General features: G+C 42.5%; 1 protein-coding gene across 1 annotated transcript in view; it reads right to left on the bottom strand.

Moving 5' to 3' along the window:
• foxp1b (forkhead box P1b) overlaps window positions 1-24,986 on the bottom strand; it is a 164,921-nt gene that overhangs the window by 3,161 nt on the left and 136,774 nt on the right. The window contains 12 exon segments of the mRNA XM_039797612.1: window positions 2,315-2,481; window positions 2,703-2,772; window positions 3,120-3,289; window positions 4,963-5,064; window positions 5,738-5,814; window positions 6,012-6,216; window positions 10,377-10,460; window positions 11,756-11,843; window positions 16,243-16,320; window positions 19,711-19,723; window positions 19,923-19,939; window positions 21,629-21,818. Coding sequence (XP_039653546.1) covers window positions 2,315-2,481; window positions 2,703-2,772; window positions 3,120-3,289; window positions 4,963-5,064; window positions 5,738-5,814; window positions 6,012-6,216; window positions 10,377-10,460; window positions 11,756-11,843; window positions 16,243-16,320; window positions 19,711-19,723; window positions 19,923-19,939; window positions 21,629-21,818 — 1,261 coding nt within the window.

Raw genomic sequence — 24,986 nt, 5'->3', positions numbered from 1 at the left:
GTGAGACGAGGAGAGGAGAGAATGTACTCTGCAGAGCGAGTGGGCTGCCGTTGTCAGCCTCCTGGTGGCGGAGGATCAGCGGCGCGCTGTGTGTTCCCCTTCCTGCTCGTTAACATGCACAACCTGCGAGGCGGGTCTCCAGAGGACGACCCCGAGCCGGCTTCTATCATTAATCAACTTCAAGCAAACACAGCGACCAGACACTGCCGTACATGCTTTAAACTCCAGAATTAATGCATATTTTCAAGCAAGTGTCAATAAGGGAAGAAAAGCGCTGGCAGGAGAGGCGCGCGAGGAGAGCAGCAACGGCGCATTCGGCACAACACCGTGATAAGAAACAGAGCCCTTATGAGAATAATAACGCTGTCACTTGTAAACAAGGCAAAAAACATGAGCGCCCCCCACCCCCACCCCCCCGAGCTCACAGCCTGGGCAAAAGAGCCACTAAAGAGATGAGATCTGCCAAATTTCTCATTACAGAAACAGAGCAGGAATAAAGCAGAGGGAGAGAGGAGGCCTGGCTGTGGCAGAAAGGAGGAGAAAAAAAGGAAAAGCATTATGAGCAGCTGCAAGGGACATGGCGCTCTAACCCGCCGCGGTGCCAGGCTGCTGTAGTGGAGGTAGAGCGGTGTCAGGACGAAGCACCGGGCTCATTTACTACAACAACAAGGGACGACTGCCACATTCTTCATCACCAAAGCCCGCATTTGATTCATTCACACCAGGATGTCTCGTGTGATTTGCAACTATTGTGATGGAGAAACTCATATTATGCTAATGAACTGACATATTTGTGTGTGAATTTAAAAAAAGGGGAAAAAGTAAAGTCAGCTTTTCTATCATTTTCACATCAAAGTAACTCCACAAGTGCCGTTGCCTCAGGTCTGACTCTGTGGCTGCAGGGCAGACATGAAATTGTTATTATTATGCTATTGAACTGCATGCTGATTCTACACTTCTGCCTATAATTAACCTTCTCTGGATACCTGATTCTCATCTGGCTGTTTAAAGACACATGCTCGGGTTTCTTTGCAGTGTTGAAACACTGTGTCCTGTCAACCAGCAGAACACTGGCACATGTGGAAAACACCCGTCACAAAACTTGTATGTGGAACAGTGTAAGCTGAAGCATCGTGGTAACACAGGGACATTTCTTGTTGTTGTTGCACGTTAGTTTATTTCTTAATCTCTGAGCAAGAGAAGACTTCCAGTGATGGTACTGCAATATGTTACGGTTTAATGCTCAATCTGTAGGCAAGAAACACTGGGTATGTTTTGTTAATATGAGAATAAACTTCTTTAAAAGCAAAAGAAAACAGATTTTGCTCATTTTGTGCTTGCATAAAGCTTATAGACATAATTATGGAGAAGGAGTTTGTGAGCTCCATCGGCCTAAAGATAGAAGCAGAGGGGCAGAGGGAGAAGCAGGCTGCCTTTAGGCCAGCACACCCATCCTGTCTCTGCCTTTCCTGTTCCACAGCCATGCTCAGAGCTATGTTCACAGTGATTAGGGATGGCACTTTCCTCCATTTGGCCAGGAGCTCATTACTGCACCTTTTTTGTTTTCAGGCAGAATTTCCCCCAAGCTCAGACATTTCAGGAGGCCATCCCCGAGTCGGTGGTCTGCCCCCACATCTGGAAACGATGCAGCGTGTGCTGTATTATTTTAGGCTTCAAACAACTTAGCAGACACTCCTATACAACAAGTAAACGGGGAGCTGCGGTTTCCAGGCCGACCGCAACTTTCCTACACGAGAATCTTGGATGATGTCCTCCAGACTAATTATGCTTTTGTGTTGTTTTTCTTTTCAGCGGCTCAGAGGCGTTTCTGAATGCAGTTCATGTTTCACCGTGTCAGAGCCAACAGCTCTGTCACTCTGCGTTCTGGCATTTTGTAAATATTTGAACAAATTGGAATGCTGATTATGGCGGGACTCAGACGGACAGCAGGACACATAAGTAGAGTTCATAAACTCACTGTTAAAATAACAGAGGGGCTCCGGTCTTTTCTTCCTTCGAAAAGGTGGAGTTTCCTTTTTCTGCAGGAAGGCCAGCCACAGCTCTGGCCATGACCCCGCACACCACTCCAATATCATCCCCTTTCACTTTATTTATTGTCCTCGTTATTTCTGTTTCATCTAATGCCATGTATTGGGTCATTTTAGAGCACATTGGGTGGGAATTGAAATCATTTTCTGTCTAAATCTATTTAGAGTGTTGCTGTCTCAGTGGAGTAAGTGTCCGAATCTCTTTTCCCCTCTTTTCTTTTCTTACACAGACTGTGGTGGAGATAGAAAGCGTGTGTGCCACTCACATAGCTAGCAGGGGCGAGCGTCCCGGGCTGCTGTCACTGCCGTTGCTGTTTCCATGGTCCATCGCTCCATTCATCTCCTCGCGGATGGCGTTAGCCAGGGAGTGGAGGGTGGGACTTCCAATGGAAGCAGTAGTGTATAGAGGTATGTTGTTTTCTGCCATTGAAGCCTGAAAAGCAAAGCCCAAAGCATTACATTGTGAAACGGAAGAGGGTTGTCAGCACTTTCTCAGTTGCCCATCACTCATCACACCAGTACATCCTCTTAAAAACAAGGAGTAGGGTGACTGGCCGTATGAGATGGAGAGAGACTTTTGTTATTTACGGTCTTTAAAAGTTCTGAGTGAGGCAGCTAAAGATGAGGTCACTTTTTTTAATTTATTTTTTTTACCTGGAAGGCAGCAGAGAGGGTCGGACCATAGCCCAAGCTGGTCTGAATGTTCTTCACTAAGGCTGGACTTCTGCAAAACGAAAAATTGAATTAGAACCACAGATCCATGTCTCACCAAGCATGCATTCCTTAGCTACAGTATCTTATTTCATAAAAAGAAATCAATGCACTTTGTATAAGAACTAAATACATTTACTGGTGTAGTAATGTGGCTATAGTTCTAAGATGTTCAATCACTTGACAACACCACACACCTATCTTTAACACTTTGAGAAGAAAGAATAAGTGGATGGAGGCAGATCCTGTGAAAGCATGATGCATGACGCTCAACACAAAAAGCATGATGACAACACTGAGGGGGGAGCATGCAGGTGGGGCTGGGCCTCTGGAGTTTGCAGGGCAGGCGGAAGTGCTTACTGTACGAGCAGCTCATCAAAGTTCTCATCAGCGGCGTATTTCCGAGGACGGCCTCGCTGTATGTGCCGGCCGCGCTTAAACTCCTCATCATCAACGGTCCAAAAGGACCCAAACTCATCCTCTACTCTCACAAAGCACTTATGCAGGGAAAGGTTGGTGCGAATGGCACCCTGGGAAAGCAAACCAGCGGGGAAGGGGGAGACGGCCAGATGCAGATGCAGTGATCGACAGGACAGACAGAAGACAGGCACACAGACAGACAGACAGACACAGGGAGGAGAGGGTGAGGATCACAATGAGAATAAGCCATCGTGGGTTATGAGGCATCACCAAAAGGCTTCTGAGAGCATGAAGGGGAGGCACACCGAAGCAAGCGGGGACTTTGGAGGTTATGGCACACAGACAATGAGATGGAGCAGCAGCAGCAGTAGGATCTTCTTCCCATCAGTAAAAGGTGAGACAGATGCTGGTCACGGCTCAAAATGGCCAAACCTACCCACTGATCTTTTGAGGCCGTCTCTTTTGGAACTCTATTTCGTCGACTGTCCACACAGCCCCTTTTACGTTTTCTACCCGCACAAAACACTTGTGAAGACTAAGATTATGCCGGACTGCATTCTTCAGTTGGTGTAAAAACAAAGAGAAAGAAGAAAAGGTTGCTATCAGAACAGTAAACATGTCTGCATGGGAAAGAAAAATCGCATATCAAAGAAGAAATATTTTGACACTGGATGAAACCTGAATGAAAACAATACATAAACCAGATTGTTATTGGCAGCAAATGGCCCTGAAATTTCAAATGACTTAAACAACACACAAATATTTCTTGGTTTCCATGGCAAAAGAGTTAGTGACATCCTTTTTTCTTACAATTCATAAAGCTGCCCTTTCTGATCTGTAAGATATAGAAACCGAACACTACTATTCATCATATTTGCACTGACTAGAGAAGGTTCTGGTCATTTCCCCACTACAATGTGAGAATAAAAGACCTATTAAAAGTTAAATCCAGCGTCCAATCCAAATCCTTTAGGCATGAAAGTAGGCCTGCATATATCATCCCTTTGTTATTGCAGGAGCTATGCGGAGTGCACGTGTATATACTAAGTGTGTGTGTGGACAGAGAGTTGTGGAATCCAGTAGTTATAACACCAATGTGCCCCTATGCAAGGGCTGTCAGTAAGAGCTGATGGAGGACGGGGGTAGAGCAGGGTGGTGATAGTGTATGTGTGTGTGTGTGACAAATTAGCTAAGGCTTAGGAGAGGCTTTCAATGATTCATCACTGCCTTCCTCATTCAAATACAAGTTTCTCTGACTCCAGAAATTCTTTTTTTTCTTTTTTTTTTTTTTCGATTGTTGTTTTGTTTTTGTTGTGTGCGTGGTGTGTTTGTGGCCTGGTTGAAAACAGAGTGTTCCCTTCTGAAGTGAGTGCAAGGGGCTCAGCCAGGAGTCACTGGCAGAGCACAGCTACGTTGAACTAATGCCACCTACCAATACAACATCCCCACATATAAGAGGGAAACTGTTTCATTTTTCCACTCCCTCTCTTTTTTCTCTCTCTCTCTCTCTCTCTCTCTCTCTCTCTCTCTCTCTCTCTCTCTCCTTCTCTCTTTTTACAAGAATGCACATAGTCCTCTCCTTGATTTTTCTATGTGGTTCATATGTTTGTTCAAAGGGTGGTTCATTTGGACAGAATAAGTGGAGCATTGTTATGTGTTTGGGTAAAGGTTCATTTATAACGGTTTTATGCCTGGCTATCATTTAATTCTCCCCAACATCAACACAATGTCTCCTTCTCCTCTGGTGCTGCTTTAAAGAAGAATAGAGGAACAGCAAAATTACCTTCCACGTCGCTGCGTTGCGCCTAAAATATGCAAACATTCGTGTGAACCAGTTGTAGATTTCGTTTAGTGTTAGCTGCTTTTCTGGAGATTCGAGAATTGCCTGGATGAGGAACAGTGACAGAAACAAACATTTACAATTTTGCTCCCTTCACAAAGTGATCAATAATTCACAAGAGGCATGCAGGTTTGTGTGTTCTCTTGAGAAAAACACAGACAAACAGCAAAGAAACTATCCATGTAAAGTGTACTGCTAGCTCTGTTTATAGAAGTCTTCTGCATTTCTTATTCAAAATGGCAGATTTGAATATATTTTCTTTTGTGGGTGTAAATGAAGGGCAAGCGAAAACATTTCTCAGGCAGATTACAGGGCAGCAATTATGGCCGGCTCAGATTAATTCCTGAGATCCCAGATTACTGCGGCCCAGCGATAATTGACTGGCCATCTTAAAACAGGTTCATCCCTACTGTTGTGTGAAATGAATTTGGTAATAATCACAGCCACTGAAATGCTTAATCAAATGCAATTGTCATATGTGGCTGTTTTTTGAATCCCGTACGCATTCTTGCACTCATTTGAAGATGGTTAATCTGCGGCTCTGTCTAAATTGCATTTGAACATTTAACAAGGAAGGAACAGAGAAATAAGTCAAAGAAATGCAGTTTGTGGCTTTCCAAATAGCTGAGTGCATATCTGCTGTATTTCTTGCTATGACTGGAAAGTGTGAAGCATGTTAAAATATCGACACATTAAATAGCACAAGCAGAGTCCTTACCTGTCTTATTAGTGAGGCATATGTGAACGGCGGTCTAACATCTGCATTCATGTAAAACTCTTTGTTCTGACTGAGATCTGCACACAGGGAACAAACACAAACGGTGTCACCATGGAATAAAATGATCAGGTGTCAACAGTAATCAGTGGCTAGTGACACAAATATTAGCATGATTACAAGGTTGCGCGTACAGTATGTACAGATGCATTATGTGTGGTTTTGCGTGTCATGTGTTTATTTGTACACGTGAGTATGCGTGTTCATCCTGCAGTACCTGGAGAGATGGGCATGTTGTATTTTTCCGAGTAGCGTCGTCGCATGGGGCCCACGCTGTGGAGGCTGTTGGCTGTGATGACTGAGTGGGTCTGGGACAGGGGTGTTAGAGGTGCTGTGGGTGTGGTGGGGGTCCGGGGCAGGCTCAGAGGAGGAGAGGCCTCAGGGGCAGATTTGGACAATGTGACGTTGGACACCAGGTTGAGCTGGAAACCCGATCAAGACCAAACAAACAGAGCGACAGAGAGAGACAGACAGGAGCATGGTTAGTTGTCTAATTACCCCTGTGTCTCAGATGCCTCATTGACTATGCATATCTCCTCTCTAATTGCAGGCCGGCCCTGAGATGATCCATGAACGTTCGCTAAATGTTTGGAAAACAACCCCGGAGCACCGCTCCTCAACTCCCAACCTCCTCTATTCTTTACGCTCTGCTATTCCAGCTCTTTGTTTCACCGCCTCTGTTTAATCTTTTTTCCCTCTTGTCCTGTTTGGACAACACCCCCCCCACCTTATCTACCCACTGTGGGTCCGTGGTAACCAGTGAGGGTTGAGCGGAGAAGGGAAGATGGGCGGCCCGAACAGCTCTGAAAAATGACAGTGTGATTCTCACCTACCGCTGAGCAGCCCCGCTAATAAGGCAGCCAGAGGAAGAAGCCAATCTGGGCTAATTACAAGCTGAAATTGTATTGTGAGGACTCTAATTAGGAGCTGCTTATGGAGGTGATCTGATGATTAACTACTGTATCTGACTGACCTCCATCATCAGAGGCACGATGGCCGTGGTAAAGATGGCATCACAGTATTTCCACGGACAGCCTCATGCAGAGAATATTTGGTTTTTACCACTGAAGCCTGTGAGTGCGGATGGGTTGGGTGGACTAAGGAGGAGGAGGGATTTAAGTAATAATGGCTACAAGGTAAACTAATTATGGCAAGTGCTCCAAAGGTATAGCATTGCTTCCAGCAGCTGTGGCGGCTCCGAGCCAAGCGCCAAGCCTCCATACTGGAGCAGCAGTCAAGTGGAAAATTCTAGCCTGACCCCCTGATCCAGCTATTAATTGGCAGGAAAACTAATGACACATATACATATTCCCACAAAATTGTTCTAATTGCTAATTTGCCGAAGGAGGCCAGTATCCAAATTAAACATGACTTTGGACTGTGAGAAAAAGAAAGCAGAGAAAATACAGTGAGAGAAATGGAGAGCTAGAAAAAGGGAGACAGTGTTTGGAGGACACAGCTCATCTTTGAAATCATTTGATGATTACGAGGGATCACAAGTCGTTTGACGACAGGTGAAAGTGAACAGACAAGTGACTGTAAACAGCAACACAGATCCTTTTCAGCCACCAAATATGTTACATTCTATTACAATTACAATCATTTCCAACAGGAATAATAAAGACATGAGAAATCCAAGATTGGCATCCCCAGATTTTATGACAATGTCATAACAATATTGTTGTTTTGTTTTATTTGTTATTGTATTTTTACAAAAAAAAATAGACCTTATTATAAGTTGCAAATTGCTCTAAATAAAATGATCGACATTTCTGTTTTCTTATTCTCCCACTTAAACAGACATGTGTCCAACTCCTCACAATGTCTATTTATGTTTTGGAGGCTGAACTATGGCTTTTTGGCAGAGTCTGCCCAAATAATTTGGATTACTGCTGGGATCCACAAACGTAGACTACATCCTCACCAACGGTAGCCGAAGACGTGTTATTCTAAATCATGAACAAAATAAATCACACTTGGGTTTGCGTGTTTCTGACACAATGCTATCAATAGAATGAGGCTGCGGTGTTGACTTCTCTTCCTGTGGATTAGCAGGCTTTGTTTCATGTTTCATCCATATTCCCTGGCCATAAACACAGAGAGGCTTCAACAATAGGCCAGACAGGCTGGTAATAGCCTTGCCTTTGTTTGCCTCACCATTTGGGCTCACTCCAGTGCCTAGACAAAATGAGACTTCAGACTGAAATTAATTAAATGGTAATTGGTGATCTAATTATACTGGCTTTGACTCGGCAAGCTGCTAAAGAAAATAAACAAAAAGTCCCTCCTTAATTATGTATGGTGTAAAAGGTCAGATTTCTGACAAGAATGCTTAGTGACACCAAGTGCAGACACCCACCCACACACACACACACACACACACACACACACACACACACACACACACACACACACACACACACACACACACACACACACACACACACACACACACACACAGGCAAATACAAACACACGCACACACAGAAACACACATTGCTAATGTGGCACATTTGGTTTTGATCTTCCCCCGCTCCCATCCACCTCAGAAAAATAAAATGAATCCTATTCATTTGGCGTTGTGCATGCACAGTATCAGTTTGTTTGTCTTTAATTATAACTAAATGTAAACCAGCTACTTTGCTATGACAGTTGGCTACTTATACACGCCTTTATTAAACGCAACAGCACAGAACGGCAGAAAAGCAGAACTAGCAATTAATGGAAGAACACAATTGTTTCTTCAGAGTGGCTGTATCTCCAGTCAGCTCTACTCTCTACTCTGATTCTGCATCTCCTCAAAAGGAGATTTTTCTTTTTTTGGTAGACACCTCTGATGCTGCAATATCACTAAAACCTCAGTGGGGCCATGGGCCCTGACCTGTGTAAGTCCACCACTCATCCAGCCGAAGCCAGACATATTTATCATAGCATTTCATAGCAGCAGGCAAAGTGGCGCTGGAGAATAGGAGTCTATTTATTTGAATAAAAATCCCAGCTTACCCCCTTGAGAGCGTTACCACTGAGCTCTGACACAGCCATTCTCACAGGCCCCGGGGAGAGAGGAGAGGTAGTGAACTCAAGATGCTATCTGCCGCTTCTACCACTTTTCATATACAAATGTCCCTGTGTCAGAGCCCTCGATATGCACTCTAATCTACACGATCAGTGTGTGTGACACACGCAGCTTTAACGGAGTCTATTGTCGCTCGACATCTCCAGGCAGTTTATGTTGGTACGTCAATAGCCACCTCTCTGACTCTCTAAATAAATTATCCAAGCCGCACAGTGCGCTGAGAGACGAGACTCCTGCATGCATACTGTGCATTCTGTGTGAGCGTGATTTCAGATTCTCGCTGTGAAATGATCACTGAATGAACTGTCATACAGACTGAAATATGGTGGTGAGGCCCCTTCTTAAACATGACAAAATAGCGCAGCCACTTAAATGCCATATGTTAAGCCCTTGCCCCTACAGGATAGGGATTAAGCAGTGGGCATTATGGCAGGGCATATATTAAGAGTGATAAGCGCGATGTCTGGAATGTGTCAAGAAGATAATACATTGATCTCCTTGTACATTTACTCAAAGTTTCAGTTGTTCACCTAGAGAATTTTTTGGTTAATCACCAGTAAGACATTTTTGTTTCATTCCTCATCCTGCAAGATTTTAAATTCACTGTGGTGTCTATTTTGTTGCCAAACTTAACCTTAAACAACATTTAAGTTAAGACTACAACTTAATCACGGTAAAAACAGTTGACTTAATGTAAAACTAAATTACACCTCGCCTTAAGATTAGCGTTGATGTAATTTTACTAATTTTAAAGATGGACGATTTTTTAAAGCCCAAATGAGGATTTAAATGTCCTCAGCAAAGCACCTGTTATCACAGAAAAATCTACATTAAAATCTAAATCAGCAGGTGCTACTACCACCTATATTTTAAATTTACACTACATTTAGCTTAGAATGTTTCTTTCAACATCAGTAACCCATTTCTTATATCTCTACATATCAATCAATAATATCTTATTTTCAGCCCCTACATGAAATATTACAATTTTAATATGTTGCTTCAATTGTTTCACCATCCGATATTGTCTCATTCACAGTCTTTTTTTTCTCTCCATTTTTCTACATGGATGAATTTGTTGTTGGTATTTTAATAAATGTTTCTTATATTTTATGTTATCTGGCAGGAAAGCACTCTGTAACTTTGCTGTTAAAAGCTCTTAAAATAAATGACATATTTTATTTATAAAATATAGTCTGTTATTATTGCTTTATTTCTATTTTCCTGTGCTTTCTCATCTTTCCTGTCTGCCCAAACAGGCACTAGTTCTCTGGAGCTGTAACAGTGTGTGCATCCAGTTCATCACAGACACCAAATTGAATCTCGGATGTCAGCAGATGTGGTCCAAACAATATTTACTGCCTCCCTCAAGAGAACAGCTGTTTTTATTTAGCAGATAAATAAGAAGATGGAGGAAGGGATTAATGAATACATGTGTGCCAATTAAGACAAACAAAAGGATGGGGGAGGGACAAGAAAGAGACGTATGACTGGGTCGCCACTCACCGGCTGTGGGGTGGCTTTGGGCTCCGTGGACTTGACATGAAGGTGCGTCATCATAGCTTGCAGACGCTCTTTGTCTTTCGATAGCTGTAATGGGGAAAGAGAACATATTAGATTTTTTTTGTGAACAAAAAAAAAATAAATCTATACTTTTATTAATTCCACACATGCCTTTTGCAGAGAAGGCATCTTTTACAATGTTTGAATAAATCAATCCTTTTTTTGTCTTGGGACTGTCTAATAATTTGTTTTTGGAAGCTATCAATAACTCTGCACTTCAGGCAACCTAACTACTGTCTTCAATTCAAGGTTAAAACATACTACGTCTCATTGCCAATAACAGGCCCAGGCCCTTTCTACCTGTCTGAAACTCAGCGCTGTTTTAGCTGCCAGCTTAAATTATGGTGATAGGCTGCATGTAGAGGAAGTCTGTGTCTGATAAAGCTTTGCTCCATCCCTCTGGATAATACACCACCAGAGCGGAAATAACAGGACGTTGGTGTGGTGTAATGTTTAAGCAACTCAACTCTCATTGTTTAAGGTTAACATCCAGTAAACCACAACTGTTATATATCCATTATCCGTAATTTTTTTGGTATTATGTGGCAAAACTTTGAACCACAAGTGAATGCTGCATAAAATCTGGAAAGCATTAAATTTGATCTTTGCTGTATTTACTTTACAACTGTAGCAGCAGCTAATTAATAAAAACACAGTTTAATGGGATGGTTGGTTTTATTTTTCCCTGTAATCCTTATAAATAAGTGCAAGCTTACATTATCATAGTGTTCACCATTTGCACACAGACACACATATGACACACTGGCCATTACATGGACCTCCTAATGGAATGACAGTTAACCAAGTATTTTTCCATAAGTGCATTCTTAATGTAGACTTTCAGATTTTTCTTTCTCGCAGAAAAAGACAATTAAAGATCACACATAGGGTAATTCGTATTAAACCCACTACTTATCAAACGTTTTTTTGCGGTGGGCTCCAATAACCTTTCTGTCACTCAACATTGAGTGCCTATCCACACTATGCTGCCCAGGCATTTCACCAAGTGTTTTATTGTTGGTGCCAAACAGTTAAAAGTCATAAATAACTTTAAAACCCAGTAAAATTCAAAATGTAATTATCTTCTCTACTTAGCCCCGGGCCCTTCATATATCTTTTCCTGGCTGTCATGCATACATAACACATTTTTAATGACTGGTTACTTGCAAATGTACAAAATTATTTCACTCTGCTGCCTCCTTTAGAGTGACCCCGTGGCTGATATATCGGACGGACGCGGAGGGGTTTCGGCAGACACTGAGGAAGTGTCAGGAGAAGAAGACACATAAATATTTGGGCCAAAACAAACTGAGAGACAATACCTGCAGCTCCAGCTGTTGTACGACCTGCATTTGCACCCGACACTGGGCCGTGCTCCTGTCATCCAGGGCGTGCTCATTGTTAAGATGCCTGGAAAACAAAAAACAGAGAAAAAAAAAACGCTCATGTCAGTTTGACTTTCAACTTCTGCAGCCTTTTAGATGTAAGAAACCAAAGATGTCTGGTTTAATGAGGCAATGTGCTCATTGGGTAAAGCACAATGCATTGTGAATATGTGGCAACACTTAGACTCAGACCTTTAACATGGAACTAAAGACTACACATAAAATGTCTGCAGAACCAGCAGAAATACGTACTTCTTAACATATGAGAAAGACACTTAATATTTGATGACAGTCCTGTCTGCTCCAACTACCTCACAGATAAGAGGAATGATTGAAGAATTTCAGGCTGAACTCCTTTGCTACATTATGCTCCAGTGCCATAATGCCATAATTTTAGCTTCTTTTTGCCTTGTTGGTTGGATTTGCCCCTTTTTGGTGTGTTTTCTGTTAATTGTGTAATTAAGTGAATTCACATAAAGCCAGACCAAAACGCAGAGGACAACAGGACGAGGAGATGGGATCTGTCACAAACTTGAATTATGGTTATAATTATGCGTGATTATTTTATACAGGGAAGATGTTCTCTTTTCCTGCACGTTTATAACTAATCTAAATAAGTAGCTCGCTGGGTAGCAGACGGGGTTTTTTTTCCTGTGATTTATATAAAATGGTGGAGATAAGGTTCACGAGTGAAGGAAATATGATTGGAGGAATTTTATCAGCCGCCGCATGAATTACTGTTTGAAAATGCTTATGCAGGGGCATTTCATTAATCATTTAATCATAATCCGAGCAGGATGTTTGAACTGATTTCACAAATACCCTTTCATTTCACTACTTCATTATGCTCGCTAATGGATCCAATATATTATATATATCATAAATTATATCACATCTTCGGTGACCATGTAGGTCACTGTCACCAGGCATGTCTGTGTGCACACAGTGGCGCCGGCAGATGGGAGAGAGGTGTGTGACGCGCCCGCCTTTTCAAATGCACTTTTTCTGTCATTTACTGCAAATCAAAAATAGCCAGAGTCAACCTGTGAAGGCACAGTAGCAGCGCTGGCGGTATGATGGCCCAATAAATTTGAAGCCATTGCTTTATGTACAGACAACACATTTGTGCATTAAACACCACACAGACACTCAGAAAACAGACGCATGTGAAGGGAGGGAAAATTGATAGTGCCCTGCTTGAAATGTGAAGGTTTCTGTTCAGCTGTGGTATTTTCAACCTTGAAGTGAATGATTTAAATCTTTATGGGAAGTGTGGTCTTTTCCCCCCCCCTTCAGGTCCTCCTATTGTGTTTTGATAATACATTTTTCAAAATGACTGTGATATACATTCAGCACTTGAAGTTAATTATTGTGGCAAAAAAAGAAATTAAAAAGGCATATTCAAAGAAAGCGTGGGTAATATCCCCCTTTCCTGAAATCAATTTAGACTTCTTCAGGGGCTTTCCATTTGTTTGAGTCAAATAAATGCCCATTTAATTAAGTAGGTCTGAAAATGAAACTGGTAAACATTTCAGGACATCTTACTAAATTTCAAAGAAGAAAATAATAGGTAAAGGCGTTTCAACTTCAATTTAACTGGCACAGACTGCATTTTCAATGAAGGGTGGCCTACGTGAGCAGCTTTGGAATTTCTCTGTTCATAGGAGACATGTGCCCTGCTTCTTTTCATCCTTTGTTACATTCCACTTTATTTCTTCTAATGACATGGAGAGTCACAGTGCATAATTAATAGGAAATGAAATATTCAAATGGCCCTAATGCAGCCTTGAGAGGAGTGTCTGGACACGGGAGCAGGGGATACAGGGAATTGACATCGAGAGAGGCTATGAACGTTGGCATGTGTCACTTTCTGGACTTCAAATGAAGCCACTTTTAAAAGCTCTCTGGCAGGATGACAGTCCCTAATGCAAATTGCCACAATAAAACAAGTTAAATAGACATTCCTGTAACAGTGGGCTTTTAACATATGAGTTAGTTTCCCTATGTATTTTTTTCTTCCTTTAGAATTTCTAATTATATAGACTATACCCAGAGCTTAAGGCTGTCTCTAAGGACGCTTTATCTTCTTCACTGTTGGGCTGAATTTGAAATGAAATGCACAAATCTTTACAGTAGGATATACATTTAAAATGCATTCAAAAAGAAGACTTCTAATGATTTCTTGTATTATCATTATTCATTTTAAGTTTATACATTTGAACAGGATTTCAGCATTTAAAACTCACCTTATTGTTATTTTACATGAATTTATTTTTTGGCTTATTTGTGTTTTTTTCACTTGTCTGCATGGTTTGCAGTGGTACAAGGCAGCATAACTTCTACATAACAATTACTTGTGTTGAGGTGTGCGAGATGAGTTTTAGTGGTTTCAACAGAGCGACAGTGCAGCACTAGAGGGCACTGCAGTGTTTTACAGGCTCTGACCTTTGACTGGACACTGAAGAGAAGGGTCTTGACCCCCTCATAAAAAAAACAACACCAGGCTCTGCTACGAACTTAACCCCGCCCTTCTGTGTGCTGAACCCGAAAACAGGAACAGGGATTTGGTGCTTTGTATTTATCGAGATAGTGCGTGTAGGTATGTAATGTTTTCTTAAAAAGATAGAACAAACACACACACAGTTTAAAAAAAAAACATTCAGCTCTGTGTCAGTTGTTGCTGTTGGCAAGTGGAGCAGAAATCTGGTTGACGTTAGAGTCCTCCTCACCTTTCTTTCTCTCTGGTACACAGTACACTGTGTTCTGCTGACTACACACACAAACAAAACACAAAAACACACACACAACACACACACAACTACACACACACACACACACACACACACACACACACAAAAAAAACACACACACACACACACACACACACACACACACACAAACACACACACACACACACACACCTGAGAAACATGACAACATATTCTTATATTTACCATTTCTCCCAACCTTTGGAGACTATTATTCTTTGTTTTTATTTTTGATATTGTTTTTGGTGGGCCAGCAGTATCAGTTGCTGGGTTTCATGTGGAAGTGCTTAAGGGTTTGAGAGTTAACACCTTGGTGAGCGGCTCGCACCCTTGCCTGCTGTTAAAAACAAAGGCAGCTTTGTGGAGACTCTCCCCAAATGTTTTCTTAACATGTTCCGAGCAGTTAGAGCAGGCAACTAAAGTAAACAAGATGTTGCCATGATAAAAACACTTGTAAAAACATAGCAGAGTGCACTTAGAGACTTTTCAAGGCAGAGCTCTACCGGGCGCACGGAATTTAATTCCCCTCTCTTCTATAAACAAAGGGTGAGGCAAAGTCGGAATACAATAAATAGTGATGGATTGAAGAGGGCGCTCCGAAAGCCAAAATATGCGTCTACGTGTGTAATATCTGGTTTAATAACAATGTGTCACAGGACGTTTATTAAACAAAAATAAAAATACATAACTGCCTCTTTTTTTTTTCATTTGCAAAGAAATTGTACTTTACTACCAAACAATTTAGCAATGCGCTTTTCTGAAGCCAACTGCTCTCTAAGTGGATTTAAGTAAACGATGAAGAGGATTCAAAATGTTGACAAAGACAGTGAAAAACTTTCAGCTGCCTGTGAGGCGTCCCTCTGCAGCACCTTTCTCTCCGTCTGTGTTCGCTGAGTGCTTGTTTTAGGATAATGGAATTGTGTCATATCTTGTTTAAAGTGCGACTAATCCGCGGTGACAGTGAGCCATTGATCTGCTGCCACAATGCAGATGTTTTCATCCTCTCCGTAACCATGGCGCTGTTATGTGTTGGATTACTGAGAGCGCACTGCACATAGGGTTGATTAGTAAACCAGCGGTCTGACTTAGACTGGGAAACATGATGCAAAACAAAAAGGCCTGTGTCAGGCTGGGAAGGCTGTCGAACCTGTTACACAGGTGATGCTGACTTAGCTGGAGCTCTCCAAGTGCAGTGCACATGTTTGATTTTAACACAGGCCTGAGGTACAGGCCTTCAATAAAATAAACAACACTGTACACCAAAACACAAGTCAAAGAACTACAGTAAGAGCATGAGAAAGGAGAGGGAAATACACATAAAGCACAGAGAGAAAGACAGAAAGAGCTGAGCAAGGCAAACACACACACACACACACACACACACCAATCCCCCTGTCCAGTGACAAGGGCAAACATGCAGAGCGCCCTAAGTGTGGGCTGCCACAGATAAACATCCTACCGTTGTTTGTTTGGGAAAAACGGCCCCAGTCACCATGGGAACTGCGCTTATCACAGGAATTAGAGGCCCATGCCGTTCTCAGAAGGCGACCCCGCCACCATACCCTTGTCAAGAGAGGGCCAACCCAGGCACCCGCCCAGGAATCTAACAACGCGCGCTGCGCATGCTCTTTGATCCGGGTAACAAACGGGATAAACCAAAGAAATAAATGGAAATCATCAAACACCGCCTCACATCCAGGCCACTTTCAAAAACACCCCCCACAAAAAAGGGGGGTGTGGGGAAGCCCTTTTTTTTAAAAAAAAAAAAAAAAAAAATTCGTCAAAGACAAACATAAAGAATTACAAGGATACAAAGACGGTACAAACATATCATAACATGACGAGGGGTCACAGAAGATGGTTTCTCCTGTTAAGCTGATGCCTGGTTAGCACCTCCCTGTGTGTACTGTATGTAGTTTCCACATGAAAACCTTGACTTCAACTTAATATGTGAACCTTGGCCTGTGTGGAATCAGTGTACCTGTGTGATCTCTGCTTGCTCTTCTCTTAAAAGAAGGGACTCGTGTTGTGAAAGCACAACCAAATCAATATGTAATTAGTTAGTATCACTGAGCCATGCTGCAATTCACTTTGATCAAGACCTTTAGGGGGCTCCCTCAGCCGCTGCTTTTGCCCGGCATTGCCTGCTGCATCAGGTCCCAGAGCCCACCTGGAGGAGCGTGCACCACAACATGAAACCCCCCGAAAGCACCAGGCGCTTTCACACCGTGCACAAACTGTAAACATCCCCGCCTGGTATCAATTTATCTACTGACCAATCCATGTCACCGGGGGCTGACAAGCACCGCATCTACGGGGGAGCGTATGGCTTTGTACAATCAGTCTAAATAGCGGGAACGTCCCTGAAAAACAAACTTTACAACCTCTTCCATATGGCGAGAGGCGTGGAACCACAGCTAACCACAATCAGCGCTGAGGGAAAGCGGCCTGTGTGGAGGCAGTGTCTGCTAGGAGAACAAGACAGGCAGCCATATGGACACAGGCACTATACAAGACACACAACTTTCAGCTACAAGAGCCTGGGGGACTGGCCTATATCGCTACCACCTGTGCTTCTGGTGGCTCGTGAGCACAACGCTTCTGCTTCTCCTCCAATCTGAGCCCTGCTCTCTAAGACAACGGGCCAGATAGGGAGATTCATTACACCACCAAACGGTTGTGTTGCCATGTGGGAATAACTCCAACCACTAAAATCTCATTTATATACATATATTCAGTAAGAGATAACGTCTGATACTACTACTTCAGGGGATGTCTTTAAGGATAGAGAGGGAAAAATAAATACAGAGAATAACATGTTGCATTGTTTAGCCAATCATCCATCTGCTATGCTTAAAAAAACTGGATGTAAAAATGAATTAGTTAAAACAAAAAGTAATCTAACCATGGCGTGCCAAGTTTGCAGGATTAAACAAGCCGATGTCCAGATTAAAATCTCATTTGTTAGTAAAGATGTACCTCAAGTAGGAAATTTGAAAGGTCGTCACAGGTTTTCTTGTGTTATAATTACTTGCTTAGGAGTTCACATTGTTCATAACATGTGATAATTGCATTGCAATTAGGAAGCAGTCAAGCATTCATGAATGTGGTTAGCAGCTTCTTTTTTTTCTTGATATTTTCAGATTTCTTTTTTAAATTCAATTATGAATAATGCATTCTCATTAAGACCTCTGTTTTGATACAGCTAATAAATAGATGGCGGAAGACCTATTAATAATGAGTTTTTAACAAGGAAATGTGTGTACTGGTGAAGGTAACGCTGGTTTTTAATTTAAAGAGATCCTTTTTCAATTCTTTGCGAGCAGGGTTGTTGGTTAATTCTGTATTAATAAGAAATTGAAATGTGGAGTGTGGTGGGAATCAGTGAGCACAAAGCGCTGCAAGGGGCTGGTGGCAGAAGAGCCCTTTTAAACGGTGGCTTGCTAAACAGTAGTAAATGACAGAATTTAAACCAAATGAGCTACATTAGTGTAATAGGAAAAGAGTGTAGGATTCATGGGGTTTGGTCCCATTTGAGAAAATGTTTAAAAAATATTAAGGAAAACCGCTCCGCAGTTGCGTTGCGTTAAATTTGATTTGCACCCACGACAGGTCTGTCAGGATGTTTTTATTGCCAGGCAGCCCTGGGGAAAGAACACTCTAATGATCCTGTAACAGCGATGAGGAAAACCACGTCATCAGCTTCCTTTACTGGAGAAGGAACATTAAATTGCCTATAGACCGGGAGCGAAAGGTGTTGCATTGTGTTTATGTGTAGACAGAAACAGAGATGACTCAGACAGCTGCTGGCCACTTGTTTTCTAGTTCACTTCTTTTGATGAGATGCTTTGGGCCATAAGTCATGATCTATGGCGTTGTGTGCTGATGGACTCAATCTATCAGCAAAAAAAGGGAAGATTGATGTCCACCATGCTAGGTCAGAGTTTGGCCACAATGTGTGTGAAGCCAGTCACAACACTCTCCCTCACCATTGGAACTAATGTTAGCCTATTCCCTTGTGTCCTCCCCCTCAATCCTCCATTCATAGCCGCAACCCTCCCCGTTTTTAACTCTCTAGGCCCTGTACTCGATCCTTTCCGTTCGTCTTCCCTGTGCCACTGCATGGTTTACCCTAAATGATTTAATTAGCAGTTTTCTTTTTTTTTTCTGGTGTAAGACAAATGAAAGGCAAGAGAGATGGGAGTGCTGTGCCAAATCTGATTATTTATCTCCTTAACAGATTGCTGTGATGGTTGTTGGGAAGTAAAGTGGGCCAAGCGCTTTGCGAGGATGCTCCCCCTTACAAAGCTGATGCAGCACTGTATTGGGAATTTGTGTCAGATACAGATCAGCCACATTTCATTTAAATAAGCAAATCATTGAATAAAGATGACCTGGCTCACAGGGGTATATCTTCATCTATGCATCACAGTTTGTGGGCTGGGAAACAACACGGCCTGACAGATTGAGTGACTCAGGCCCTGGTCATATCAGAGATGTTGTTCAGACAAACAGAAATCACAGCCTGCCTTGCCAGAGTGTTCTTTGAGACAAGTAAAAGCAGGAACACGTGCCTCGTCTTCGGTGTGTCAAGCCGGCAGTGATTGAATTTCTCCTCCTTCCTTAAGACGGAAGTGCAAAGCCGGTGAGTGATTCCTGTGGATGCACTTAAGGTTTTAGTTGCAGGCGTCGTTGTGCCTGGACAGATTTTATATGACACATGAAACTAACTACATGGTACTTAGGGCCTGCTGTAAACCAATCTGAAGCCAGTCGGGAAAACAGGCCCATCAGCAGAGAGGCTTGTTTCTGTTGCATGACAAAAGGACTTGCAAAACCGCATCAATTAAAAGTTCATTAAGTTCACAGCACTGGGAGGATGAGTGGATGCTCTCTATTTATGCCCAGCCCGGCCCAGCCCATTATCTTCAACCTGATTATTCAAATCCCTGGATTATAACACAGACGTTTTCTCAGAGCCTTGCTTAGAATAACCATACTTAATAAAATGTTCTTCCCATGGAGTCTGATCAGAATTGAGCCTGCATCATCAAAATGAGAGGAACAATGCTCTTGATAGTTGCGTGATTTAAATGTTCCAAAATGAACGCAAGAAAGGGTTATTGGTTGTGTGGATCTAAATTGGCATCATTCAGCATTTAATGAGCAATGTTTTGTGTTCACTTTGTATCAGCCATCTATTCACAGATCATTATTGCACATTGGAAAGTCTTGGTAGGTAATCCACGACTTCCTCGAGTAGATGGGCTGGATGAGAATCACCTGCTTGGTTTTCTGACAGATCTAAGATATTGCGAGAATATTCAGACTGAGACTGCCTTCTTCACTTAAGCTTGTGTTAAACTGCTGTTGACATCTTCTTTAATCTCTGACAGTCAGCGCGAGGCGGAGGGGCTGCCAGCTCTTGCGTTATGTCTTCTCCGATGTTTCATGGAGCCCTCAGCTGAGGCTGGTTTTTGCCTTTTCCTGCCACCGATGCTCACCTTGTTTGCTCGCTTGTGACAACGTGTGATGGAGTGAGCGAATCAATATGCAATTTGTCTTTAACTTAAAAAAAAAACAGACATTGAGCTAGACTCTGGATGAAGGAGGACTGGAAGCCTGTGGATACTGTCAACCATGGGAGCAACTATCGCCCATTTTTATTTTATTTTATTTTTCTACGGTGTCTGTGCTGGAAGATAACTCTGAAACACAGTAAAGAGGATAAGTCTGTGGAGGTAATATTAATCTGTTTAAAACCGATACCACTGCTTGAAAAGAAATAGCTACTTTCCGTTGGTATCTCTCCATCAGTGAATCATAGCATTTCCTCTCAAAGTCACGTGTTTTCATCGGCAATGCTTTCATAATGACGCGTAGGTTTTGATCACTGAAACACAAGTCAGATGTTATGCCGTGAGCTCACGGTGCCTGGAGGCTCCTCACTAGCAGTTCAAAGATCAGGCTTTGGTGCAAGAACACAAGCAAATGTGTAAGATGCCAAATTAATTCCTTGCTTAAAGACACAGACACACAGCTCACAGAGCAAACGCCTTTCATAGATGATTCACCCTGGTTTTGAAAGTATGATACACCCACCCAGGGTATGTTGTTTTTGGCATATAATAGCATGTTGTTCTTGTAATGCTTTTGTTATTTCTGATGTGACAGATAATTGTCAGGTTGATTATACAGGTCGTCAATTAATGAGGGGGTTCAATAACCTGACCCCCTCATTAATAGTTTGGTGATCCAATTTCGACTGTGGGCACATTTCTCGAAATCCCTGTATTTTTTTCCAGGTGTTTCTGTGAAATCCCTAGCTGTATCCAGACACATAGAAAAGTGTTGGCCTTAATGGAAATAATACTTACACACTATAAATTAAGAGTAATCTCTATGCAAACCCTATGGGGACATGTCTATCAACTGGGTCCCTGTGAGAAATTGCTATTTTAAATGGAAATTCCTTCTGTTTGCTTTATGAAAAGATGACAGTGAAGACTGTTTCACAAGTTTAATTACCAGATGTAGGTTACAAATAAGGTAAGGAACAGTGCTTTAAAAGATTCTTGTTGTATAAAAGCGATCATTTTGAAATTTGAAATTTATTGTTAGGAGCATAACCCCTTGAGATGAAGCATCTCGTTTTCGAGGGGGTCCCCGAGACATTAGACAAAGACAATACGGCGCATGGACATTCATACTCCCTAAAGCTCTCCCTCATCCCGCCTCGCCCACCCTACCGACTCCTTATTGGAAACAAATAAAACAAAAAACATATTGCAGTATTAAGAGGCATGACAACATTCAGCCCATACATACACATAAGTATATACATACATATATACATATATATACATACGCACACCTACATCCATACTCGCATGTATACACATAAATAAAAAGAAAAGACAAAAAGAAAGGACAGCTTGTGTGTCTTCACTGACCCATGTCCTCATTGTGAGGAACGATGTGAAGACATGTGCAGGAAAAAAGAAAACAAAACGAGAAATACACAAATGTCCTTGAGACTCACCCTTCTCTCTTGTGACTCAGGTACTGCCCGTTGGTGGGGGCATGCTGGTTGTGGAGTGGGTTCTTAGGCGGTGCCGGGGAGGACAGGTCAAGGCCCCGGTGGCCGTTGTTGCTGCTGTTGTTGTGTTCCTCCTTCACGTGAGCATTTGTCACTTCCTTCCATAGTTGCTGCAGCTCTGCTGGAATCATGCCTGAGACAAACAAATTGGATAATTAAATCAATTAGCAGCTAATCCAACTCTCTTCTTCATCACTTAATTAAATCAAAGCGTCTGTAAACAAAGCAGAGTATTAATTAGAAAATATTCCACTACAGGGTAATGCACGGTAGAGCTCTTGCCTCCCCTCCTCTCCTCCACCTCCTTCTCTCCCTCCCATTTGTCCTGTGATCTGAAGTGTGTTTGTACACACAAATCCCTGGCATTCACGCAGATTTCATGCCCACAGAGTAAATAATTAACACCCAGACAAGGCATGAAATCTGAATAATCACCATAATTTTTCTCTCAACAACAGAGATGTGCACAACATACACAACAAAAAGTTTACAATAGCAACACTAGAAAACATCCCACCCCTGCCTCCTTGAGAAACAGGACCCTGGGGTAATATTCTCAAAAGCGCATTAATGTGCAAAATACTTAAAGCTCTGCACCGCCTCCAATTGACACAGAAGACTTAAACCTCATTTAACAAGTCAAGCACGCTGCAGCTCACACAGCCCTTTGAAAAAAAAAAAAAATCCCTTAAAGACAGAAGACATTTTCTCTGTGCTGGAAACACATCTACCAAGTGCATGTGTTTTCTTCTGCCTATGAGTGACAGTGGTCCCGACACCCAGGGCCAGAGCCGGGATGAAGAAGGATAATGCTGTGTTTGTGCACCCCACTTTCCATGTCTGGGAGAAGAGAGCCTTTGTTTGCACATAATACATGTGTCCATCTATGCTGTGTCGGTTACTGTGCCAGAGAAGTCTGCTTTCATTTGACACAAATGAGGATAAAGCGGATACGTAAAATAAGATCAAGCCTCACGGGTGCAGAATCTGTGGCTATTTGTATTTTCAGTCAAAACATACCACATCTGGGTAACCCTGATTTTAATAGCTTACTAAAAGATCTAATAGGGGAATATGTGGATTTGTATTGGGTATTCAAATCTGTGCTTAAATAAGCCACATGTTTCTAACCATGGTGAAAGAATCCCTTGGATACGTGGTGAATTTAACCACAGAGCAAATGGGCAAGACCGCTCGTTTAACATTACAATTAATTAAATCCATTCTCAAAATGAGCACTGGCGAATGAAAGATGATTTGCACATGCTTATCTTCTTGGGTTTATATTCTCCAGATCCCCCCCCCCACTCCCCGTTTCTCATCACCAGCTCTATAGATACCAGAAGTGCTCCTTTCAAGCACCAGATTGTAATACATTGTGTGCAGAATGCTTAGTCTTAATTTATTCCTGTTGTGGAAAATAACTGTGAGGTGAAGATCTCAATGCGATCAGCAAAAATATTTTTAATGTGATAAGCTACTAAAGATTTTAATTATGCTGGTAATGGAGAACATTGGCCTAATGAGGCGGAGGACTCCAGAGAGACGCAGGGGCTAAGAACTGTGAAATGAGTCTGATAGGATTGCTGTAAATTCACACTAGATCGTTTGCATATCAAAGAGCAGGAAATGATTACAGGACAAATCAATAACCTTTCCACGTTCCAAGAAGCGTCTTTCCTCATTGGAATATTTCAACACGCTGGCTCTATTCTGCCTGCCTGTATTCTCCCTTATTCTCTTCAATGCCTTGATGTGCCCTAATGGAAGTGCACGTCCATGACAGGCTAAACATGCTTAATATTGCGCTCTGTGTCATAGCATGCTAATCCACAGCTTGCTCATTTCCAGTTGCTTTCAAAGGATCAATTGTTGTTGTGATGGTATGAGGAGACTTTGGAGCAAAAGTTTATTTTGTTTCTTTCTCTCTTTTTTTTCTGTGATGGCTGGTTGGGAAGCGGAAGGTCACTGGTGATGCGAGTGTCCTGCACTCCGACAGCGGGAACAATCATTTTCCCCCCACTTGGTGCCCGGTGACAGTGGGCGATGTATTTTTAGCCGATGTGCTTGACAGGGCGGCCCACACTGGCTCAATTACCCAGCAGTCCTGGTGACCCCGACACCACTGTTTACTCAGATGAAACCGCAGCGGATAGACCGGTCTGATGAGAGAGGTAACAGAGTGGGACCAAGCTGTCTCTTTCTGAATCTAGTCCCTAGTTTTATTGCTCTCCGTTCGCCTCTTCCCTCTCGGTACTCCTATCTAACCCTAACCTCTTCAAACTCAACAACAGCTATGGCTCATGATTCCACATAAGTGACAATAAAATGTCATTACACAAATGTCTCAGAGGGTATTATATTTTGTGTTTGGACAAAATGCATTGAGTTGCTCTCCATCTGATTACTGTGGGACACATAATGACATTGATCTGTAAATCCTCTTCCTTGGGTCCCCAGTTTGTCCATCCTTTAAATGCCGGATTGGTTTATCTTTCCCCTTTCCATTTTTCAACACAACTATTCCACTCATTACGACTGGGAAATACGGACAAGCACTTTAAAAAATGTATGTTGTTGGGACACTTGATTGATCACCGGCCTCCCAACTCAATTTTACCTCTGCAGGTAGCTTTGGCAGAGAGACAGGCCGAGCTCTTCAACCTTTTCCTGTCCTTGTCCCCCTGTACCCAGGTGACCATGTTCAAGCAAGCAGAAAGTTGATTTAAGGTTCATAATGACATCAGTTGCAGGCCATCATCCCCCAAATAAAAAATGTCCCCCAGTGCTCTGGGCTCTTTAAACCGAGCTGTTACTTCTCACACACAGTGCTGGTGCCGTGGGGGGACAGTGACATCGCTATTAGTTTATTGTTCCGTCAGGCTGGGACCTTTACTGCACCCCTGTTTATGTTGCCGTAATCACTGGCCTGCTGATATGCACCCCTTAGGCCTGAAATATGTCCTGTCCTAATGCTGCAGGAACTATTACCAGTAGCCCACTGCTGGACGTATCAATCACTGACAGGTCAGCCGCATTACCCACCGCTGTCCCTGATGTGCTGCTGTTCTGTGAGCACTTCATGGCTCGCCACATTCTTTGCTTTCATATTACCGACAAATTTGTCTTGTCACTGTCCCACTGGCCTCTCCCAGACAGCTTAAATGATGTTGTGCAGCTACAAGAACTCACTCTCTTACAGAGCAACCTCAGAGGGTGTGCCTAAACACACACACACACACACACACACACACACGCACAAACACACACACACACACACACACACACACACACACACACA

This window comes from Perca fluviatilis, chromosome 4 (genome assembly GCF_010015445.1).
Source record: "Perca fluviatilis chromosome 4, GENO_Pfluv_1.0, whole genome shotgun sequence".
In the NCBI taxonomy this organism is placed as follows: domain Eukaryota; kingdom Metazoa; phylum Chordata; class Actinopteri; order Perciformes; family Percidae; genus Perca; species Perca fluviatilis.
Note: the sequence above shows the minus strand (reverse complement) of the source record. Positions and strands in the feature narration are given on the sequence as shown.